Raw genomic sequence first — 25,065 nt, 5'->3', positions numbered from 1 at the left:
GTGGGCCACTTGAGAGTATCTCAGCATACACATTCTAAAGCATGAGTATACCAATTACGCATCTGTAGAATCTGCTTTAATCTGAAGCCACCTTTTGTCCTAAAATGTTAGGGTAAAGTTGAAAAGTGTGGACAAAGAATATTCTGTGAAAGTTCATCTTTCTGGAAGCTCTTCCATGATATGATCAGTTTTGACAGGTGACGAGTGAGTTCTTCAGGACAGGTTCAGGCATCCATAGAATGGGAGCAGGGAAGAGAGCAAGCCCGTGGGATTTAACTCTTAACAGCAGTCGGTCCTCAAACAGAATGTAACTCGCCTAAACTTAGCACATAACTTTAACACTGATAGAATCCTTCAACAAACTACCAAGTTGAAAGGAAAAGTGTTTTCTCAGAAGTCTCCACAGTTGTCTTTTATGTTTTGGGTAGTAAAGGTAGGTTTTATTTTAGCTTTATCTCCTTTTTTCCTCATATGAGAAATGAAAATAAAGGCCCTGTGAAATGAATGAACTATAAAAATGCATTTATGTAAAATGACAATAGAAAAATAGATCTGGAAGAAACTGTACCATTAAAATTTCACATCAGTGAAAGGTGCTAAGAGAAGGATGGAAAAAGTTACGTTGCTAATACGAATCTGAGGTGGATTTTTTTCTGCTCTGCCAGAATACCTTCAGTATCTTAAAAAGTAACCTTTAAGATTATTCATTTTTATAAGTATAGTTGGTAAGCTTTTACACATGCGATTCTTTTGCATGACAAAACACAATGTCATAGACCACTCCTGTAAAAATAAATGTATATATTTTAGAGATTAGCAGAAATATAGCCATCCTGTAATTTATCATGAAATACCTTTTAAAAATACAAGTTCCATCCGCTTGTGGAGTTGCCATACAATTGTTAAATTGATGAAGTTGTCTTTTTTCTAAGTCTTAATCTACTTCTGTTGTATGTTATTAGAGAATCTATTCTTCTTTGATTGCTTGATTCAACAACTCCACTTGCCTTTGTGTATATTTTTTAACAATTCCCTTTTCAACCAGTATGCTTCAGGAATTGGGTTTAAACACACTGTTTCATAAACTGCCAGCCTCCTCGGCCGCCTCAGTGCCTCTGATTCCGTAAATCAGATCATAGGCAGCATGCTGTCATATAATAAGGTGTCTGATCCTTATTACCAGTTTGTTGATGCACAGACTCCTTCAAATTGACCATTGCAACACATGGTTTCCCCTGAAACTAGCTGTGATAATTAGCGTGGTTCTAATGAGACAGAATGTCACTGATCTTGTGCTGAACTGTCGAGTATCGGCGCTACGGATGGGAACTGTCAGAGCCTGCCATCTGTGACAGCGCTTGGCATATTCCAGTGGCAAGGTAGAGCATGCTCAATAGAGTATTTTCAAACAAATGGCCCTTTTCTTGATGAGGGCTCTGTGTTCTGCTCAACTGGAAGAATGTTTGCCCCAACTTTGGCCTACACTGCACCCATTTTGAGATCCAAATGCGAATAAAATTTTAAATCCCTGTTCTGTGTTACATAAGAGAAGAATCTTTTGTTTAGCAGGTGAATTTTAAGTGGCATTCCTTCCCCTGATTTTTGACTCTCCCACTTGCCCCATATTGTCAGTGAACAGTCAAACATTTACGATACTCTTCCCAATTTTAAAATTGCCTTGTTTAAAAGAGATTTGCTGGGAGTTGGGATGGCTCTTGGTGACGAAGCAGTCTGATTTGATGGAGAGGAAAGGGGAAACGAAAGAAACAGCCCCAAATGTGTATAGAAATACCCAAGTTGAATAGAAGAATTAAAATGGACAGGACATTTAGATCTATAGGCTCCAGAGAGAAGTAGAGATTTTTTGCTAGAGTAGAAGTCCAGCGCTGCTTATCATTCCAAAATATGCTTTGTTGCTTTTTATTTCCTCCTCTCTGGCAGACCACACAGGGCTTGTTCTGAAGAACATTTTCACTAATCTGATCAGGCAGCCAAATACGCCGGGAAAACTGCTTTAATGATCCCACTAATTACCTCAAGTCAATATGAACTGTATTATTAGACTGAGGGAAAATATTCCATTAGGTCTCCCCCTTGGGAGTTTCTCCGCTTTGTGATGTCACTGAAGCCTTCACCCTCTCGCTTGTAATTAATTTTATTTACACACGCAGGCACGCACAAGGTCACACCTGCACAACCGGCGCTGGCCAGGGAGCTCGTGGCACTCCGGCTTAATCAGATCTGTCATAATTACCATTCTGCATGTTTCTGACACACGCTGTGAAATATTTCAATTTAACTGCCGCTACCAGCACAACCAGATGTAGTGCGAGTGTGGCTGCATTGGAAATATTATTCCTCAGGATAAACTCTCTCCTCCTCCTTTTTCCTCCCCCCCCCCCTTACAGCTAATGTGGCACAGAAGCTGATGTATCCTGTAAATCTTGAATGCAGCGCTAGATTGATAACAGGCGATTAGACAGTTTAACCACAAACAGCTTGTTCATTTTTCACAAATGAAAACCACATGTGGTGTAACTAAAATTTCAGGCCCTTTTTTTTTTTTTTTAGAGTTGGGGTATGTGTGTGTGTTGAAGATGTGCTTAAATAAAAATAAAATGCAATGAAAAGAAGTTAAGTGTCTATAAAAATGGAGAAGTTGCCTAGTCTTTTCCAGGTTATTTTATCAAAATCCTTATCAAATCCCATTTTTGGCACTTTCACCAAAACTCGAATGAGAGAAAGATTCTGTTGGACTTTCCATTATTTTCTGTAAGATTTATTTTGGATGGGAGAGATAATATCCCTCTGGTCTATCCCTTTGTATTTTTTTCTGTGCTAAACCTTTTATTTGAACAGGAGTTCTGAAAGAATATTTTACTGTTGGGCATGTATAGATTTTAAAGGTCAGTCTCCCTGTTTTTTAAAATGAAAAGTTGTTAGTTTAGGCTTTATGGTTCTATCCCAGACAATTAAAAAACAAAATGGACTCAATCAGGAAATTTATTTCTTAGAGATGTTTGTTGATATGCAGAATCAATCTGAAAGGTAGAGTTCAAAACCAGTGAATTCTGTTTCCATAGAAATTTTGGAGATAACCTGGCAGAAAGTATAGGCTCACTGGGTTACCATATAAGGCCAAAGTTATCACCAGTCTCAGAAGAATCCAGCCATAAAGAAATTAAAGTATTGGAGCCATAAGAAGGTAAATAAGCTGGTAGAAAACTAAAATTAAGAGAGGAGAAAGAAATAGGATCAGTGGTGAGTTAGAGCCATACCTCTAGAGAAGGTTCACCACAATCCACTTTAGAGAACATTTAAAACCATAGCTATAACCTAGTTAAATGTCTTTTAATGCCAAATAAAAGACACTCCTTTTATCTTTATTTTTGTTTTACTCCTTCAGTTATGAACCTCTCTTGGAAGCTTCCTAGGATTCTGTGGTGATTCCTGTTAAATGATAAGAGGTGCCATTTCCCATAGACTGTGGGTTTTTTACCCTGTTCCCTTAGTTTATTCATTCCCCCCTCTTCCTTAGTTATTTTCTTATATTAAACAAACAAACAAACAAAAAAACTTCACTTCCCAAGTTTTTTTACCAGAACTTTTTTTCCCTTTACCCTGGCTGTTTTCTCTGTGTTTTGGGTTTGCTCCAGGATATCTTCCAAATTTGAAATTTAACATTTTTCTGCCTCTTCATGCTTTCTTCTGGCTGGACTATCACTTTAAAGAAAAAAAAATTGTTTGCCTTTTAGTTAGAACCCTTCTCCCATCTCAGATGCTAAGTAGTTCACACAGTTAATACCAAATTATTAGATCAGTTGCTTCTCACATTCTTCATCTGCCTTTATAGTCATTTTGCAAGATGCAGATATTGTGGAAGATCTGATTCAACCCCACCTCGGTGATCTGTCACAACACTATTTCCTGTTGAATACAGATGTCCCCTCAGAATCCTTCTTAACACAAAGGTGAAGGCATCGGTCAGTGATCATTAGCTCAACCCACTGCTGCTTCAGTCACTTGTATTTTAGGATTCCCAAGAAGAGGTTTGATATACAAAGCATAGGTGTATGGGGATGAGTCCAAGAAATAAGAAAAGTGGAGGTTAAAAAAAAAAACAACAAAAAACCCTATACCTTATGACGTTATTGCTACTGCCTTTGCTTTAATGACCTGGAAGTTTTTGCACAGCTACTTCAAGATATGTTAGTGATAAGCCAGCATGCAAATTGAATCACATCTTGCAGTCATTGGTAGAGCTCACCACAGAAAGGAAACTTAACTTATTCCTTAGCAAGTCAAGATTTCATTAACATTCTGAAAAATCATCCACTAGTTTTCCACGTTCGCAAACTTTTGTTTTTGTATGTTAGAATTTCTTTGTTCCCAGCACACCTGTTGATACAAAAGGGAACAGGAAGGAGAGAGAAAAAAAAAGTTACTGTTAGGGATTGCCATGGTATGTACAGAGTCTAATAATATTCAATATTTTGAGTATGAGGGAAGAGCATATCTTTTCATTAAATTTAATTAGACTACAAGAATCCCATTGTTCAAAAAAAGATTATAATTTTCTTTATGGACCCCGCTAGATCCCTAATAAAAGGACAGTTTTCATGTATTTGGTAACAAATCATAGTTGAAGATCCAGCAGAAAGTAGTTCAGAAAACTCTATCGTGCCCAACTCTGTCCACTTTCCCTAGCACTGTGCAGTTGTTCTTCTGCAATGTTCTTGGATCCTCATGAAAATGTACAGGAAGGAGAATTGGCTCTTTGCCATTTTCTTTTGGACCCGCCATTTGCATTTTTCGTTGTTGAAATCATCAATATCATTTACAGTGTAGCTCACCTTTGTATTCTGAAGCTGACAGGAATGGGAGGGCATGTTCCTGAATGTCTATGTCAGATAAAAATAAGGTAATGGTAGCTAACTGACAAACTGACAGATGGTTTATATAACAACTTGGACATAAACTTCATCTTTCAGAGAAAGCATTGAGGATTGCAAAGAGTGGTGATCCCAGTTCCACCGCTCTCATGCTGTGTAGCCCCAGGCAAGTCGTTTAACTTCTCAGGCTCTGAACTTCCCCTTCAGGAAGGTAAAATAGGTTGGGTCAGATTATGTCTAATGTCCCTTGCAGTTTCAGGTTCTGTGAGTTTGCTGCTGAAACAGGTGTACATGTGTGAAAGAGGATGCTATTTTGATTGAAGGTACCGACGACAGGTGTGTTAGTCTGAAAATGAGTCACAGAGGAGGCAAGGTTTTGAATAATGAAAGGGCTTAGTTTGGGGGTTTGGACAGACCAAGTGCTATTTTGGGGTCTGTAGCCAAAAAGCATTCATAGGTGGATATATGGGATTGTTCATACACTGATTGGGATCCAGTGTATGAACTTCATGTTATAGAGTGTGAGATGAGCTGAAGGTTGATGTAAATGCATCTGAGACTGGTTATTACACACCTGGATGACCTCTCTCTCTTTATCAAGGACCTAGCAGAACCAGTACAGTATAGAGATGAGATGAGCTCCGTTTAGTTGGGGAATGGGCTTGGCTTAATATGCGGCGGGGCGGTGGTTGCCACAAAACAGTGTGACTTGAAGGGTTGCTGAAGAGTTTCCTCCTTAAACACATTCTTCCGTTTGTTTTTTTAACTGATGCCTGAAATTCTACCTTTAACATTTCACTATTTTTGGACTGGTATAAGTCTTGGGAAGGAGAACACTTTGAAGAGGAAAAAATTATTCTCGGTCCATGAGAAATCCCAGGTTTGGAAGAGGTTAATGAAATAAGAAAAACGAGTCAGGGAATGACAGCTCAGTTGAAGGAATATCTTGAACCCCATATTTCCAAGTTCATAAATTGGTACCTGTAGCATTGAATAGCTGCTGAGGACTGCCCATTCCCAAATGTCTCCTTTAAATGTTTACCCATTTACTAATGGTACCAATACGAGTGCTACTTGTTAGGGTGCTACTTGGCTGGTTCATTGATGGAGTATTTGGTGGTTTAAATGAAATGCAGATTAGCTAAAAATAAATTACTTTCAATAAGGTCAAGGAAGTGAAGGCTGTAAATAAAATATACATTCACAAACAGACAAATGCTATTAGGAAATCCAGCTCAGTCCATGCCAAGCTGTTACTGTCTAAATTGCCTTCTTTCTTCCTGGCTTGCAATTAATTTTTGCTTGTGTGTTTGGAGATTGGGGGAAGGGTAATAGCCTAATGGGTAATGATTTTATTTTAGTATTTTGATTAAAGAGACTAAATAACTTGGACCCTGGATAACCATAAGGACTAAAGCCTTATCCATCAAGCTCAATTTCTAGACAGAAAGTTGCATTATATTTCTGGATAAATTTAGCTTTGTGCTACCTATAATATATAGTGAGGAGATGGTTGTGTGGGAGTTATTTTCTACCTATGCCCCCCCCTTACCATCTTCCTATTCACTTTTTTTTTAACCCTCTACTTGACTAGACTCCTTCTGTCCTGTCCTCAAATCTTAAAGGCAAATACTTTAAAACCATTTGCTCTTTGAAAAGTGGTGCTGAGAGCAAGGACCATTATTTGATTACCTCTGGTTTCCTAACCTTTGCATAGCTCCCCACACCCCATGGCGTGCCCAGGTCACTGTTCTGTTCCTTTCCCTGCTGCCATCCTCTGTCTGCCCTGCTACCTTATCCCCTTCTGTTTGGGAAACCCAGGTGTCTTTGGAAAACCTCGTTAGTGTTCCTCTTCTGACAGAATTTCTCAAAGGATAATCTGCTAATCTTGTCTGCCTTTACAGTTACTTGGATGGTATGAAGTTAACTAAATTAGAATATGGTTGCTTTATTCATGGTTGTAAACCCATTTTCTGAGTTTGTAATAAGACCAGGGAAAAACAGTGAGGTCCATATGTGGTAGTTCAACTGTTAATCAAAAATGTTTAAGCTGTCAAACTGTTGTTTTATGAATGAAATCTCCTCCAGCACTGAAATAAATCAAAAGTCTTCCCCCATTTTGGTCGACTTGAGGATTGGGTAAGGGTGGGCATTCTTATCAACCATGGCACTATTGACATGCCCTGATGGAAACCTGGGGCTCCTCAGGGCACAGTCTGGGAACCATCGTACTAGTGATTAACTATTTCCCTCTAACCCATCCCTAACAGGCATGGTCCTTTAGTGGCAAACAACAACAAAAACAAAAAACAAAAAACAAAACCCACAAAAAACCCAGGAAATTGGTTCCATGAATCCATAAATACCAGTTTCCTAAACTACTTGGGGCTTATATAAGATAGTTCTAGAAAAATATTTGAAATATATGTGTGTATATACACACATGCATGTGGGGTGGTGGGAGTTCCTAACCTGTGGCCCACCTTCCCCCAAGGGGTCTGTGAATTTGGATAGAAAAAGAAATCTTTATTTTCATTAACATGTTACTGAAATTTAACATTTTATTCAATTATCAATATGGGCAATAAATCACAGTCGTATTAACAATAGGTATGAATTTGTCATCAGTAAAAACCACAAATATTTTCACATCACATTACGTATTGCAGGTATCTCAAAATATTATCTTTGCTCATCACTATAAAATTACAGTAGTTATCAGATCTGTTGTTAGAGCTTGTTATTTAGCGTGTTAATAAAGAAGCATTTATATTACTATAGCACAAATTTTTGATAGCTGTATTTCAGCATAACTGGTTGTCTTCATAATCTTATGTATTTTATTTCAGGCACATAAAAACATTGTTCTGGAAAGGCATCATCTGTGGGCTTTACCAGCTTGCCAGAAGGGTCGATGGCACAAAAGAAATGAGATCAATGATTAGATCAATTAGATGTGGGGGGGGGGGGGAATTACATATTTTTTCTAGTACATTAGTGGAACAGTTCTTGAATTTACCAGGGAAATGTTTGTTATTTATTACTTTGTAGTATGCTTATTTTTCAAATGCCTTTCACTTCATAGCACGTAAGCAAGGGTTAGAGTCATTGCAGTAACATTTACAACAGCCGCAAAACCAGAAAGCTGATCGGCAGCCTTTTCTCCAACATTCTGATGCCTCATACAGTGTAGGACTTTGTGAGAGAGGGAGGGCCTTTGCCCTTCGACTAGATACTTTGTGTCAGGGAGCCTCACCTTTAATATCAGCTTTCATCTGAAATGTAAGCTCTTCTTCCCTCACTGGACTCTTAAGTGCTGGCAGGAATGACTCCCTATTATCTCTGTCCCCACATTGGGTGGCACATAGATGGCACTTAATAATTATTTGTAGAAGGAAAAATGATTCAGAAGCATATTTCATCTGCTCTCAGTTTTGCCCTCACAAAACTCAGCACATTCCCGGCACCTGGGTGGCTCAATTGTGAAGCGTCTGCCTTTGGCTCAGGTCATGGTCCCAGGGTCCTGGGATCGAGCCCTGCATCAGGCTCCCTGCTCTGCGAGAAGCCTGCTTCTCTCTCCCTCTCCCACTCGCCCTGCTGGTGTTCCCTCTCTCGCTCTCTCTGTCAAATAAATAAATAAAATCTTAAAACAAAACAAAACTCAGCACATTCCTAAGGGAGTCTGGGTGGGAAGATGGGGAGCTCTGTGCTCAGAAAGACAGAGTAGGGGCAGACTCCTGTCCTCTTCCTTTTGGGGCGCTCCCGGAGCCTACCTTCCCCAGGTATAAAACAGGATCAGTGGTCATGAGGAGTGACTGATATGGCCTGTGCAGAGAGCCCAGCCTCCCTTGTCTCCCTTTATTGGTAAAATTATAACCCAGCCCTTGTCACTGGGATCCACATGATGCTTCTAGAAATATTTATGCGTTCTTTTTTTGAAGTGTCCTTGTGAAGAGATTTGAGTCCCTCAGTTAAGCCAACTTCTGATTAGTAGGTTTGCATAATGGATAAAATGATGTGGGTTTTGGCCACAAAATGGGTGTTACTTTATCAGCAAAATCATAAGCAACTCGGGAGCTCATAATGACCCTGCCCGCTTAATTGTTCCTCTTAGGATACGAGTCCCATAACTTTTCCAATCCCAAATTGCCTTCCCCTGGTTTTAAAAATTCTTTGTTATCTTTCCTAGGATATCAGAGAGGGAAGATTTAAATTTTTAATTCCCAGCCCCTAAATATGCATAATGGGACGTATAGCTCATTCTAGGAGATATCTGCAGTGTTGAAAAGTTTCATATAAATCAATTAAAAATGCACTGGCAGAAATATTTGTTAAAATAACCTGCAGTAAGTTATTTCTGTAAGCCAGCAAACCACTGTATCAGGTAAATCATCACCTAAAAATGATTTCATTTTATAAGTTCAAATTTTTATAGTTTTTTTTTTTCTTAGCGCATGGCATATGTGGAGATTCAGCAACATTTTTTTCTTGATGATCTTCACAATTTTGAATAGAAAAATAAATACTGTAAAATTTTATTAGTGACTTTAGGAGGCAACATGTTAAGAGATTTGCTTCGTAACATTGCCGTATAAGAGCACATATTTATTTGGATTGAGGGGTTGGGGAAAAGTGAAGTTTCCCATTAAGCTTCTTTAAACAATCGATGTATTTGCTTTTGACTGAAGCCTTTAATAGTGCTTCCCTGCCTCCTTAAACCTAGTAAGCTGAGCTCAGTTGGAATCTTATTTTTTGAAATGCAACATCATTATAAATGCAAGTTGTTGGACTTTGCTACGATACATGATATCCTCAGGAATAACGAGATGTGTACAGTTCCTTGCCCCTAACTAAAGGATCCAGATTGTGCAGTTTTTATACCTTTCTCTCTCCCCGAACTTACTGCCACTTCAGTGTTAACAGGGAATCCTTTGCTTCATTTTTACACTTACTCATTGAAGTGTGAGCCTCGGGGCCTGTCTAGGCCCTTTGGGTGAAGGAAAGTGAAGAGGATGCCATTCAAAGGGCTATTTGTGTGGACGTTTGTTTATGGTAAATGTAATTCAGTTGAGATGGGGGAGGCCTGGATTAAAGAAACCCATCAGCGTTAGTTCATGGAAGAAATGCTGAGGGCCTGAACCAGAGCAGTAGGAATGGAAAATAAGGAACCAATTCAAGGAACATTCTGAAGGAGTAGAATTGGCAGGAATTCATGATTGTTCTCTTATAAAGCAAACAGACAAGAAAAATCAGATTTTTAATTGAAGCTGTTTGCTATTTTTTTATTAAAAACAGCTACTATAGAAAAATTAAAAAAGGCAAGCATAAAAACATAAGAAAATACCTATAATCCTAATTAACAAAAGATAGCCTGATTTATGTTCTTTATACACACACACGTATATGTATGTATACACACATATATGTGTGTACATGTATATGTCTTACATTTATTCAGATACTATACGTACTTTTTAATTCCCTACTGAGACATATTTAAGTTATATTCTCCTTTTGCTATCACAGATAATGCTAACATGAACATTATTATAGTTAAATATTTGTGTACATCTTTAATTATCATTTATTTAGGATCAGTTCTCAAAAGTAGAATTACTGGATCAAAAAGCCTTTTGTGTTTTGAAGGTGATTACTAGACATTTCTATATTCAACATTTCCACATTGCCTTTCAGTAAGATTATACCAATTTATACTTCAAATAACAGCCTTTCAGCTCAGGTGACTGGGTGGGTGGTGATGCTATTAATTGAGTTAAACTACATCGGAGAAGAACCTAGTCTGTAGGAGGAAGATAGTGGGTTCAGGTTAGGACATGATAACTGATTTCTTTTCATTAACTCTCTAGATAGTCAAATTCCTTTGGATTATCTTTGTGATAATGACAACAACAATAATAATAGTAATGACATTCATCATAACGTTACTGTGTGCCGATCCCCTTGCATGAATTGTCACAAACCCTATGAATAGTGGTAAAATTACCCCCATTTTATAGAGGAGAAAATTGAGGTCTAGAGCATTTCAATAACCTGACCAGGACTAGTAAGTAGTAGAATAGGAATTCAAATTAAAACCCAGGCTTTCTTAACAAATGGATCTTAGAAGTACAATATGTATAGGAGGTGAGGTCCCAGGAATTAAGTATTCTCAAGAAAGTCCAATACGGTAAAGAGTTATAGCAAAAGAATGGTGGGCATAGTCAGTTCAAAAAGCACTCGACTACCTATTTTTCTTGGTATATCACTAATTCATCTCCCTCTTTTTTTCATTATCCACCCCATTTTAAATACTGCCCATTTTTCAAAGTCAAGCCAGTATCACTTTAAATCAGTAAAGACGTCCTTGACCACTCAGCCCATCTCTTCTTCCTCGCCACTTGGATCCCACTTGGTGTTTGTCCATCATTGACCTTTATCATGCACTGTCTTTAACTGGTAGTTATTTTTGAATGCTTCCCAATTATACTGTGAGCCATTTTAAGGCAAGTACTTTCAATTAATTTCATCAGACCTTTTTGTAAATATCAGGAGCCAGGCACGGGGCTGAATGTGTTCTATTTCATTTGTACCAGCCACAATCCTGCAAGATTAATACTGTCTGTTCTTTGTAGAGGAGGATCTGAGGCTCAAAATGGTAATTTGCTCAAGTTCATGTACATAAACTCCTATATGGGATATAACCCTTTATCGATATACTTAGGTGCTTGAGCATGACTTGAAGGAGAGTTAGTATTTGGATGGGCAGGAAAAAGGAGAAAGGGGTTTCCTGTTAGTATGAAGAATGGAGAATAGAATGTGGGGAAATGCTGGGCAACAGCTAATAAATAGTCCAGTGAATTAGGACATGAATGCAATTGGGAGCGGCCTTCAGGGCACCTCTAGGGAGTGTGAGCATTTCTCTATAATAGGAAGCCTTCGAAGGTCATTTTGAGTAGTTAAGATAACTTTGGCACTTTGAAAACAGAAGACCAGAGCAGTGATTTTCATCCCAGCATCTTTTTTCCAAGGGCATCTCAGGGATGGCTTGGGGGATTCAAGAAAGCTTAGTTACACTTGTAATTTATCTGTCAGGAAGTTCCATAGGCTAAATTAAACATCATATTTATTTGCTTCTTGTAGGCATCACAACTCTATACGATAGCACTGGTTCTCTCATTCTTCACTGAAGCTCTAGTCATCATTGGTGTACTTTTTACCCTGAGTTAAGAAAAGGAATGATTACTTAAAAGTTTCTTTGTTCAGAAATCGAAATAATTGTCCATCGGAAGTAATTAAAAAGAATGTTTGGTGTCTAAGAGCATAACTCAAAGAAGAAGGGTCCCAGACTGACCAGGCATTGGTGGACAGGTGGAAAGGAGAAGATGATTCCTTATGATAGAAACAAGGCTAAAATTGATGAACCTTGGGAGTACTGAGTTTTCTGTTTTTTTTTTTCTTGAGTTTTTTTTTTCTTCAGTTTTCTGTTTTTTAACGACACTAACTATGGAGAATGAGGAGAGAATAAAAACTTAAGTAAGATATTAGAGTGCCAGCGTGGCTCTCTGTTGGTTGAGCATCTGACTCTTGGTTTCGGCTTGGGTCATGACCTCAGGGTCCTGGGATTGAGCCCTGCATCAGGCTCTGTGCTCAGCTGGATTCTCTCTCTCCCTCTGCCCCTTCCCCACTGCTCAAGCACACGTGCTCTCTTTCTCTCTCTCTAAAATAAATGGATAGATCTTTTAAAAAAATTTAAGATATTAAGGCACAGTGTGTGTAAATGTTAAACAGGAGCCAAATCATATCACTGAAACAAAAAATTCTTTTTACCAAGCCCATATTCAAGCATCAGGCATGTAAGCCAGATTTTTTGTTTGTTTCATTTAAGCTTTGAAGAAACTATCTTGAAAGAAGCTTAGTTTATGAAGTATAAGAAAAATTAAACTTTTAAGTTAGATATCTTCCAAATCTAATGTTTTTAAAGGAAAATTCAGCCTTTCTTTGGAAATTCCGTTTCAAATTAAAGATTATTTTCTTGCTAGTTTATCTACAGTTTCATGCTTTTCTTTTCATTCCTCCTCTTTTTCCCTACTCAGATTCTCTCTCCTGAAAATATTCTTTAAACTGTAAGATCTCCTTCCCAACAACCTTTTTAAGTGTTTAACTGTTTTTATCTACTCTGGCCAGATTGTCATCTGATAATCTTACTATGGATCAAACAATCTGTAGCAAAAGAAAAAACACTATATTTATGTGTGCCATAAAGTCAGTGGCTTTTAAGAAGGTAGAAAAGAGGGGAACACAAAAACCACTTTCATTTTTTTACTTGCTTAAATTTTAAGCAAAATTGCATAATAAAAATTATTTACCAAATGATTCTGATTATTCAAAATTCACTAAATTTTAATGGGAGCTTTTCCTCAGATTGTATGAACACAGACCTCCAGGAAAAAAAAAAAAAAAGAAACCTCCAGAAACTCTGCTAGATGTGTTTAACCTCTTAAAGACAAAGCAGCAAAAATGGACTCATGAGAAGTTTATGGGTAGCCGTTGTCTGTCCTATTTCCACAATATGGAAACCCACAGATTTTTGGCTAAGATACTAAGTTCCTTATATAACCTGGAAAGAGAAGTGTAAAAATCATAATAATTTTTAAATATCATGACTGGTTTTTTTCTTTTCAGTAAATACAAGTATCAGAAACCATGCCTTGAAAATAAATATATTTGGGGAATACACACACACACACACACACACACACACACACACACACACAAATATCCCATTTAAATATGTTTCTTTTTAAGTAGTCTCTACACCCAACATGAAAGTTGAACTCACAACCCTGTTTCTTTTTAAAACCCATCTTTAAATAAAATGGGTGTAATGTGCTACTTTTAGCATGAAAATTTATTGGTACGACTCTGTTCAAACTTATTTCCCATGTTTTCTTTTAATAAGACCACTGTTAACTTAGCAGGAAAAGTTACTCATAGCACCTGCTGAGATTCTCTTCACTGTACACAAAGTAGATGTTATTAAACTGGGGAGAAAGATTAATGTATTTCCTACTAATTCCATAGAAGAGAACATGTATCTTTATTAATGTTAATGGTGGGGGCCTCTCATTATGTTATAGAATAATCTGCTTTAGCAAAGGTTTTTCTTCTGAAGAACTTCATAACATTTAAAGGTTAATATGTTAGGTAAAGAACAGTATCTTAAGTGTTTTTATTACAGGACATGATGGGATGGTTTTTATTAAATTATATGATGATTTGAATGGGGAAGAAGAAAAAGTGCATCGCTTCTTGCCCTCAACTTTAATGCCTTTAATCAAATAATGACCTTCTGGAAAATAGTTAATTTTGAGCATTCGGAAAGATCAATACCACTTTGCCACCAAAAAATGGCCTAGACGATGAAATTTGATGTATTTAAAGTATCATTTCACCCTCTTAACCTAGTAAATAATTTAAAAATGGTTTCAGTACTGCTTTGCCACTGTTCTGTTTCTCACTGTTTGAAGTGTGATGATTGTTCTTGAAAAAGAGGGTCGAAGTTGGTACGTGAAGCATCCAGGCCTCAAACTTGGAAGCTGGGGTGATCCCCTCCATGAGGCCTTGTGTGTCTCTGCATTCGGGCCCCCAGAGAAGTTCATGTGTTAAGACTCTATTTGAGGCAGCGTGTGTTAAAAACATAAAAAGTGTGAAAATGGGACGCTTCTGGGATGTTAAAGGGGTGGCTTAAAACATCACTAGTCACTTTGCATCTTTGTGATATCTTTAAACCTTCATGCTAAAGGTGAAAGATTCTGCAACTCTGACAATTAGAACCCATTTTTCCCCCAGCTTATAGAACACTGATATGAAATCACCCACGAGTGCCGACAGCTTTGTAAATAAAAAAAAAATTGCCCTCTATTAACATGTTTGTGGGCAGATTAAAAACTGTCTTCATTAGCATAAGTAACACGGATTCTTTTAAAAGTAGAAAATTATTTGCTGAATGATAAATTGCTAGCTTTATAGTTAGTTGTTGTTGAAAATGTACTCATTCAAAATGCCTGGTGTAGTTTAGTCTACAATACTGAATTTTTTGTGTTGGAAGTACTATTTAATGGATTATGTACTTAATCCTTGTTCCTACTACTTGCTAAAATGTAATTCATGCTTTCCACTAAAATGTTTGTATCAAATACCTCCCTATTTAGATTGATTTCTTTTAATATCATATATTATTATGCTATATGCCCCAGAGATTGGAACAAAATACTCCTGCAAATAACACATAAAAGATGAGGGTGAGGGGAAATAAATACAGACTATAAAATGTTTTGCTTTTTAGAACTCAAATTATCCTTCCGTTTCTTAAAATGTATTTTTCCTTCTTCGTTGCAGCAAGAATTGTCATTTTCTTTCTTTCTTTTTTTTTTTTTTTTAATAGCTCTTGGGTTTAAAATGTATATGTACATAACAGTAAGAGATACATATCTGTATATTGTATGAAATGACTTTTTTTTTCCTCAGAGAATACTGAAGCTTCTTTTCCCCTGGAAAGCTAGTTGTGTTATGTACTCCCAGCTTTGTCACAGAACGAGCTCTTGGAAGGGTTCTCTTTTTTACATGCGTGAGGCTGTAGAGGTACAATAAATTCATTCAGGAAAGGAGGTTACTTCTCTGCCTCAATTAAAATCATTGCACACCCCTTCTCTGTTAAAATGTTCAAAGTGAATTGACTTGAATTAATTGTTCTAAAAAGAGTGGAGTAGAAATCAAGGATTGAGTTTGGTTGGAAATTAGCAGCTGAGAGATGAAGGTGCCAGGATTTTTATTTAAATGTGGTACAACAAGATTCTGTCAGTAAAGCACATCATTAGAATATTGAGTTTTAGAACTGCTAATTTTTCCTTTAAAATGAGCATACAGTCATGTGTTTCATGGACCATAATAAATTGCCATTGTGTTGTCATTGAGTTTGTTTTGCTTTTTTTCAGTACTGGTTTGGCAGTCATTCTGCATTTTCTCTCTTTCCTTCCCCCCCCATCTTACTTTTTTTTTTTAATAGATTCCTCACCGAAACCAGTCAAACGAATGTTATTTATTTCATGCAGTCTTAGGTTTAGCATCTTCACCATTTTCTTGCTTACGGTAGCAAGACATTTGCAGATGGTTCTTGGTTACTATAAAGTACATAACAGTATTTCCTTTGTGGCAGATGGATTTAAGACTTTTAGTTCTCAATAAATGTAGGTTTACAATACATAACTTTACAGGATTTGTGTTGTATATAACAGGTTTGAACATATTATCTCAGAATTCATCTGCATGGCATTTTCAGCTTATTCAGGGTTCATGCCAGTTTTTTTAAGTAATAGGGGGAGCGCTGTGATTGATAGCAACAGCTCAAGGCGTGATTTTGAATAGAAACAAAGGGTTTAGAACAGAAGGTGTCAAATTAAACTTCGTCAGTTTGAAAAGTAGTAACATCCTGAAAGTTTTACTAATTTATTTACATGTGGCTACTGTTTATATTTTGCCCTCTTTATATGCAGTGTAATGTTGCTTGGCAAATTTACTACATTTAAAGTTTAGGTTGTTCCTTGTACCATTTTAGTTTTCTGAGAATGGATCAGTCTCATTATTTTAAGGCTGTTACTCTCCTGTCTTTTCTACTGTACAGAACAGTCGTGATCTAATTTAATTTGGGAAGCAGCTCACTACTCCTGTCTATGGTCTTACAATATTTCAAGTCCCAGAGACCGCTCTTAAAAATGTAATTACGTTCACATTTTGCAACAAAGTACTGCATTTCATTTCTTGTCTCTCCTCTACCAAGTAAATCTATACATTTATCATTTAAAAACCAATACAGTACTTAGGGGAATCATCATTATTTGTCAGATATTACAATATTCTGACATGTTCATTGTCTTACCAAGTTTATTTGCTCTAACAATATCACTTACGAAAAAGTGACCTAGAAAAAGGTACTGGGGAATTAGAAAGCATTTGGCTTTTTTAGTCACTTTGTGCAAAACATAGATCAGATTACTGTCATCATTAATAGAGTCTCAATTGATAGGATTTGAGGTAGTCAGAATATTCCAAGGTATTTAAATAGTATTAGAATGAATTGATCTTATTTTTGCCAGCATAAATTGGGAATGAGCCAGTGTCTCTGCTGACAAAGAACTAGCGTGTTAAAATGTCTGTTTTCCATTATTTTTTCAGAGATACACACATCAAGAAAAGCACTCCCCCCTTTTTTTTTTCTTTTTGGAATACCCTTGTAGAACTAACAGTTCCCAGCTGCACCGTTAAATATTTTTCTAAGAAGCATCTGATTTCAGTCCCTTAAAATCATCATGTCTCTTGAAAGGCTAGCAGAGACATGCTTCAAACTTATAATTCATCAAATTATTTTTAGATAAGAAATTAGAAGTATTATTTAAGGGCATAGGTTAATAGCAAACTACTGGAAATGTTATGTTAGTCATGGGCAATTAATAAAAATAAGGATCCATCTCATAAGTATAGAGACACAGAAGTGACAATATGAGCAAAATATTTGTTGAATGAGTCAGGGCTCCTTTTCTGAAATATTTGTTAAACCAGCATGAGTGTGATTGTTTAGGAATTAGCCATCATTATTAGCCATTTTAAAGGAACTAATGATTTTCTTTTCCAAAGAACATCTGTGATCCACATGTTTTTTCACATATATCCGAGTGCTAACTGATCTGTTACTTTAAAAAGTTTCTAAAGGATTGGAAAAATTATTGGCGTTTTTCAGCTCTCTTCAAGAAGCTTTTCTTACGTGAATTGTTCTTAATTTAACTTTTAGCAATTTTTAGTTACAAGCGTTTATTTCTTTAAAAAAAATCTTAGATATCCAATGTTTAGCACTTATTGCAATAGTATACAGTAGTAGCTAAGTACAAAAAAACTGCCCCCCCAACTTTTCTGTTCTGTTTTTTTATGAATCTGCTAACATCTGGAAAGGTAAATAGAATTGTAGCAATTTGCTCTGTTTAGGCATGGGGGCCTGTCAATTGCTGTAGCTGAAGAATGGGTCTCCATTCTTCAGCTGGGGGGAGGAGAGTCATCTTAACCATAGTTAATATTCAAGCCTGCAGGAAGATGTAGATCTAAAACCTGCACAGCATCAAAACTTAGAGATAAAGTGTAAAGAAATAGCTGAGATGTAGGAAAATATAAAATGTTTTCATGGCTCAATCCAGATAGCAAATATTTGCCAATAAGAGCTAAATAAACATCTCCAGGGCATCATATGCAAGTGGGTCTCAAATACTTTACTCAAATACAGTTTGAGAGTTAATATTATACTCATATAAATAGAGCTAAAATGTGACACATCATATTTTTCTGGAAATAAACATAGAATTGCCATGGTTAGAAAAGAAGCATATTCGGTGACATTCTAATCACAATTATTATTTTTTTTTAACTAATATTCTCTCAGGTAAATCTTCAATTTACTGCCTGCTCCCTTAGCCTTGAATTACGCATTCAGTGGCATTGAATGAGTGCATGATTGCATGACCGTCCCCTTGTACGTGTTTGTTTAATTACAAGACCTGCTGAGTAGAAAAACAAATGTCTTAGAAAAATTAGTAGATCTCATGAGGTTTAGCAACAGTCACTCACCCTTGGCTGGTTAGTAGGTGGGCCTTGGGAAGCTGATGTTATCAGCTCTCCAGCTTTTCTTTTAAATTCTCTCAAATAGGCCATCTGGGGAAGAATGGACCTTATTTCTTTTCACCGTATATTGCAGTTGGAAGGGGAAGGAGAATTTTCTCCAATGGTTCAGTTTGGGAAGAAGGGAAGAAAAGTCATACCATTCTCTGGTCTCACCCCAAACAATCGCAACAACACACACACACATACACACACACACACACACACACACACACAAAACCTCTCCTTGGCTAGTTCTAAAATCAGATAATAAACTGTGCTCCTTCCACTCCCGTCCAACTAATTTACTTGGCATTTCCAAGAAATCCCTTCATCTTAGGTCAAGTCCCTAAAGCAGGGTCTAAGACAGGGAATCGGGTGTGTATGATTTGGTGAAGGACCCGAAAGGAGTGAGGGAGGATAGGGAAGAGGAAGGGGTCCAGTAAGAATATGGTCTCAGGTAGTCTGTACTGATGGGAGGAGGGCCATCTCCAGAGAGAAAATTGAAGGGTTGAGTGAGTTGTCACTTTGAGGGAAGAGGGCAGGGACATTGTACCACGGGGTAAGCCAATCACTGGCTACCCCAGGGTGTGAGGGGGTCAGTGAGGACATGGAGTAATTGTCCAGTCATCTCCAAACTTTGCTCCGGAGAAGAGTATGGCTGTGAGCCTTTAGCAGGCAGCACGGCAGCTGGAGGTGGTTGCCTTGCTTGGCAAAGGGGGTCTGGGTGGGACAGGCTCCCTCTTACTCTCCACCCCATTGCCTAGTGTCCATCACGGCAGCCAAGATGAAGAACATTTGGCGTGAGGATTAGAAAATGTTAGACGATGTACCCTCTTGGACCACTCAGTTCTTGATAATCTGAGGATCAAAAATGGGGCCTTAAGGGAGTCATCAGAGAGGTTCAGGTTTTGGCATTCATTGGACATTTCCTTCTCTCTCAGCTCAGGAAATCTATTAAAATTCTTGTCTGGTGAATCATATTTCGTGCACTGCAATGAGCAGAAAAAAACAGGCTCCGAGATGTCCTTTTGGAAAGTTGTTTCTCGGAGAAGTCTTCTAACGCCCATTTTGATCATTAGGCTTTACACTGGATGACATTTTTGCTCACTCTACTGCACGTGTCTTTTCTCTGTCTCACACACACACACGCACACACACATATTTACACGTCGTTTCCTTCCTAATACAAAAACCATAAACTTTGGGAATCCTTTTAGGAAACAAATTATTTTAAAAATCTGTCCTATCTCTTCTTAAATACCTTCAGGATCTCAGATGGCTGCTCATCAGACAAGAAAGCTGGGCAAGACAAGAAGCACGTTCAGCTTTGCTTTTCTCCTATTTCACATATTGCGAAGTCTGTGGTAAATGTGTCTTGCCCTTGGAATCATAAAAAACGTGACCTTCCTTTAAGATGCAAATCTGAACATTTATTAGAAACAGAGCCTGCCTCCTTGACAGCCACAGCTATTCTCTCTTAACAGGTTAAAAACATTTTTTAAGCAGATTGGAGTGTTTTTGAGCATATGGAAAAAAGTTAACTTCACAGGGTCTTTTCTTTTTAGCTCTTCATGGAAAATATCAGCTCCCCACAGGCATAACTGACCTATTATGCCCTTGTCTCTAAGGGGTGGTTGTGTGAGCTGTTACGCTGGAAAGAAGATCCTTCTCCAGAAAACAGGACTCTGTGGGAGAACCTCTCCATGATCCGAAGGTTCCTCAGTCTTCCTCAGCCAGAACGTGATGCCATTTATGAACAGGAGAGCAACGCGGTGCATCACCATGGCGACAGGCCGCCCCACATTATCCATGTTCCAGCAGAGCAGATTCAGGTTCGTTTACCTTGGCCAACTCAATATAGCACTAAGTAAATAGAGCTTTAAACTTAGCAGGGAAATTAGCGTTTCTCTTCTTCCCGCCAGTCTAAACATAGGCTTTAGCAAGAGATAACAATACACTGCCATCTTGCTCATGGGAATAAAAGGAAAATTAGCACACTTTTTCCAACATGTGTATTGTGTTCCTTCTCCCTCACTTCCCCACCCACAAAATGCCAGGAACCCCCTTTGTTTATATTTCTGGTTTGGCAAGTGCGTCTTTGTTAGAATTGGGTTGTTTTTTGTGTGAGAGCTCAAATTTTGTTTTTTGTTTTTGTTTTTTAAAAATCCATTTAAAAAATACCACCTATTTTTTAATGACTACCAATACTGCCGTTTCTGTAGAGGAGGTTTGTACGATCAGAACTTTCTACCTTGGATACTGTCCAAAGAGAGGAGGGGAGGGAAACCTAATTGGAATCTTGTTTCTGACTTCTTGGCCCTTCCTTCACCTTGTTGCTGTCTCCCCACACCCTCACAGAACACAGGTTAGGGGTGAGTCATGTCTGTTTGTCTTTCCTTTAGAGCCCCTCTCCCACCAGCCTTGGGAAAGGAGAGTCTAGAGGCGTTTTCTTACCAGGCCTGCTGACCCCTGCACCATGGCTCGGTGCTGCTCCCCAGGTGAGCGGGCACAAGTTACCTATGCCAGCAAGAGAGGGGGTGGTGTAAAGACCTGCTCCCTTGGTCAGAATTTTCAGACTTGCAGAGGACATACTAACCATGGTGGTGGCCGAGGACCACTGTGCCAGCAGATTCAGCCTTGTGCTTAGCGGGTTCTGTCATGGGACTTGTCTCCATTCGTCCACTGAGGGACCTCCCCTATGAATCTAGATTGGAAAGCTCTGGGACCAGGTAGTTTGTTGGTGCCCTATGGCCTTGATTTCTAAGGAAGCGTGTTGAATGAACTGGGTCTGTAGAACCTATTTCTGTTAAATCTAAGGGGATGTTTTTAGCTTTTCCCTTTAAGAGAAAATGCCATTGCCTTCCAGAGTCCTAAAATTCTACTGTCTTTATTGAATCACCTGCATTATTTCTTGGTATTGCTGTGAGTGTGGGTGGGGAATGTATATATTTATCTAGCTAAAAATAGAGTTACCCATCCACTAAGAAAAAAAAAAAAAAAGTCCTTGAGTGTGTATTAAAGATAAATTGGAAAAGAGAATCCCTTAGGATATCAAACACTAAAATAATCATGAAAGCCTGAAAAACTTACTGTTTAGCAAAAACAAAAAAAAAAAGACAGGTATATGTATAGTAATAAAAATAGTACTTGTTTGAAGATGTAAATTGTTTTTAATAAAATTGTTTCTTAGGGGGATAAAAGGAAATGCTTAGGCACAGTATAAACGCTCTAATATTTTGCCGCTTACTCAGGTTGATTTGCTTTGATGATAAGAATTATGGATATATAGAGTATACAGTATGTGCATGTGTCACACATTTGTTATGTATAATTGTGTATGGAAATTACAGCACATATACAGACACTAATTACGAAAACGTGTCTGTATACACTAAATTTAAATCCTAATCACATGAGTTTACTATAGACAAAACAATTTGCTAGCTGTTGTACGGTGGATCAAACTTTTATTTTTCGGTAAGGAAAAAAGAAACTTGCAGTGTCAGCCTAGTGCAATTTGGTAAGAAATTGTGTGTGTATTAAATCGGAACTGACTGGTAGGAAATTCACAAACGTGAGAATCTCAAAAATCCTTTGGAGTCTTAAGGGATACTGCTGAAGAAGAGCAGGCGTTTATCCATTTTATTTGGAGTTTAAATAAGACTTTCTATTCTTGCTCCATGCTTTAGCCATGGATGAAATGGGGCAAAACACAGGTTTCTTTCTCCCAGGGCTCTGTAGCACTCTTTTCGAAAATGCCTTTGAAATCTTACTCCTCAATCTTCATTTTAAATCTTTGTTAATTATTTACATCATAATTTGCTTTGCTGTCTTCGCCTTCTGATGCGTATCTTGGTGAAGTCCACGGCTCACATTTTCAGCGCGCTGAGCTTTCACTTCCGTGAGCGAGACTGAAAATGAAGGCTAGGGAGGCTCCACTGACCTCTGATAAGGAAGCCCAGTAGCCACACACCCCCCCTCCCGCCAAAACCCTAGTCGTGCCTCCCCTCCCTGGTTCTTACCATTTTGACTTCTTTCCCGGATGCCGTGGGCCGTCTGGCTGGCCTCCCTTTGCGTCCTGGATCTTTGTCCCCCTCGGAGGAGCTCCAGGTGGGAGAAGCTACAGGTGGGATTCCCAGCCCCCTGTCGCCTCCTTCTAGCCGGCTTTGCCCGCCACGCGGTAAGAAGACAGAGCTCTGACTGTCCGCTTGTTTCTTTGCAGCAGCAGCCGCAGGCGCAGGCGCAGCAGCAGCCGGCGCCGCCACCGCCGCAGGCGCAGGCGCAGCAGCCCGCCGGGCCCCGGCTCCCCCCTCGGCAGCCCACCGTGGCCTCGCCCGCCGAGGCCGAGGACGAGAACCGGCAGAAGACCCGGCCGCGGACGAAAATTTCCGTGGAAGCCCTGGGCATCCTCCAGAGTTTCATCCAAGACGTAGGCCTGTACCCGGACGAAGAGGCCATCCAGACTCTGTCCGCGCAACTTGACCTGCCCAAGTACACCATCATCAAGTTCTTTCAGAACCAGCGGTATTATCTCAAGCACCACGGCAAACTGAAGGACAACTCCGGCCTAGAGGTGGATGTGGCCGAGTACAAAGAAGAGGAGTTGCTTAAGGATTTGGAAGAGAGTGTCCAAGACAAAAATGCTAACACCCTTTTCTCGGTGAAGCTAGAAGAAGAGCTGTCAGTGGAAGGAAACACGGACATTAACACTGACTTGAAAGACTGAGATCAAAGTATTATTTTCATTCAACAGTGCCACTGGTATTTACTAACGAAATGAGAAGTCCACCTTGTATTCTCTCAGAAAACCTTTGTTGTTCATTGTTTGGCCAATGAATCTTCAGAAACTTGCACAAACAGGAAAGTTGAGAAAGGATAATACAGACTGCACTAAATGTTTTACTCTGTTTTACAAACTGCTGGGCAGCCCCAGGTGAAGCATCGAGGATTGTTTGGTATTAAGAATTAAAATTTGTGTTCACGGGACACATCAAGTTGTGTACCCCGTAAGCATGATACCAGTGATTTTTTTTTTAAAGAAATTATTATTCTGGAGCCTCAAACAAGCATTATAACTTCTGTGATTATTATTTCCTTCCTTTAATTATTTCTGTAACACTCCACACTGATCTTTGGAAACGCGCCCCTTATTTTAAAAAAAGAAAAAAAAAAGAGTTTGTTACTCTATTGTATGTTACAAAAGAACTATAGACTGTGGAATGCAGTTTAAAGATGACATATGCCAACAAATGCCTTGTATTATATGGCACTGCCGTAATTCAAATTTGTTTTTATTTTGGAAATAAAAGTTCACTGTAATTTTTTTCATTCTCATTGTTACATGATTTTTTAAAAAATGAAAAGAAAATGTGAAACACAATTTAGTCCTCATTATTTATTTGTAGATCCTGCAGCATCATGTTGTAATTAATTTTTTGGAAGTTTCCGTTAAATGTAATATTGCTTCTCTTGTTACCATACTGATTCTTTTCTATTTATAAATGTATTTTGATGGGCAGTAAAACAAAGTGTCTTAAAAGTTTTAAATAGAGAAAATGTGCTTTACACAGTTGCCTATAAAAAGTGCTCTATGTTATCCAAGCAATTCATACTATAAGCTTCACTCTTATTGTTGTATGCAATTTTTACTATCATGCAAATAAGCTTAGGTAAATAAAACTAATAGATCACCTTAGAAAATTATGCAATTAATGTGAAAATAATTGATGTTTGCAATGTGTCTTCCTTTGGTTTACAATCAATTTTAAAGCTACATCTGTATAAAATTTCTGTATAAAGGTGTATTTCTTTTTTATGAGTTTATGGCTATGAAAACACCAGCTATTTTGTTACAGCTGGCTGTTTTTATAAGTGTATCACAATTTTCTTTATGCAGAAATGTTCTGATTAGGAGTGGTTATTGACTGTAACTACACAATTAAAATTGTTTGTATGGTATGACATGGTAGGGTTTGTCTGCTTATGTGAAGTAACTTTAAAGAGTCAAAGATGGCCCTCAGTTAGGTGCATGTTAATATTTTCTTGATGATATTTTACTGATTTTAAAAAGAGCAATTGAAAAGTCACTAGAAACACTGTAAATTTAAATCACAAACACGTGCTCATTTTTTAATTTTAACAGTGAAGACCATGACCTGTTTGGGGTTAACATTTTGCCTAATAAACAGAGATAGTAGGATAGTCAGAAGACCTGCCAACAAAAACATAAATCTAGTCTCTAGGAATTTGTGCTTAGAGTGAATTCATCTGCATTTATATCACAATATTTAGTTATGGCAACACTTTTTTTAAGGTAATGTATAAATATTTTAAAGGCCTTTAACAGTAACATTAAGTAGGGAAAAAATGGACCTTCTGTATAAAATCCTCTTAGTAAGCAATGTATTTTTTTAAGTTATAAATGGAATATAAGTTAATAACAGCTCATTTGGTTGTGTATGTCATGAGAACT

The 25,065-nt window shown here is 38.0% G+C and overlaps 1 protein-coding gene across 9 annotated transcripts in view; it reads left to right on the top strand.

Moving 5' to 3' along the window:
- SATB1 (SATB homeobox 1) overlaps positions 1 to 24,795 on the top strand; it is a 99,132-nt gene extending 74,337 nt beyond the window's left edge. For 7 of the 9 annotated variants that reach the window (XM_025882822.2, XM_025882776.2, XM_073900638.1 and 4 more), the window contains 3 exons: positions 20,222 to 20,425; positions 20,996 to 21,091; positions 22,816 to 24,795. In XM_025882822.2, the coding sequence (XP_025738607.1) occupies positions 20,222 to 20,425; positions 20,996 to 21,091; positions 22,816 to 23,319 (804 nt within the window). In that variant the 3' untranslated portion in view covers positions 23,320 to 24,795. The remainder of the gene's footprint in view (positions 1 to 20,221; positions 20,426 to 20,995; positions 21,092 to 22,815) is intronic. The other 2 variants (XM_025882841.2, XM_025882831.2) reach the window with 2 other exon arrangements.
- The last annotated feature ends 270 nt before the right edge of the window (positions 24,796 to 25,065 follow it).

This window comes from Callorhinus ursinus, unplaced genomic scaffold (assembly GCF_003265705.2).
Source record: "Callorhinus ursinus isolate GAN/ISIS: 27379988/994484 unplaced genomic scaffold, GSC_fseal_2.0 scaffold1, whole genome shotgun sequence".
Classification (NCBI taxonomy): Eukaryota; Metazoa; Chordata; class Mammalia; order Carnivora; family Otariidae; genus Callorhinus; species Callorhinus ursinus.
This window is presented reverse-complemented; position numbering and strand designations above follow the sequence as displayed.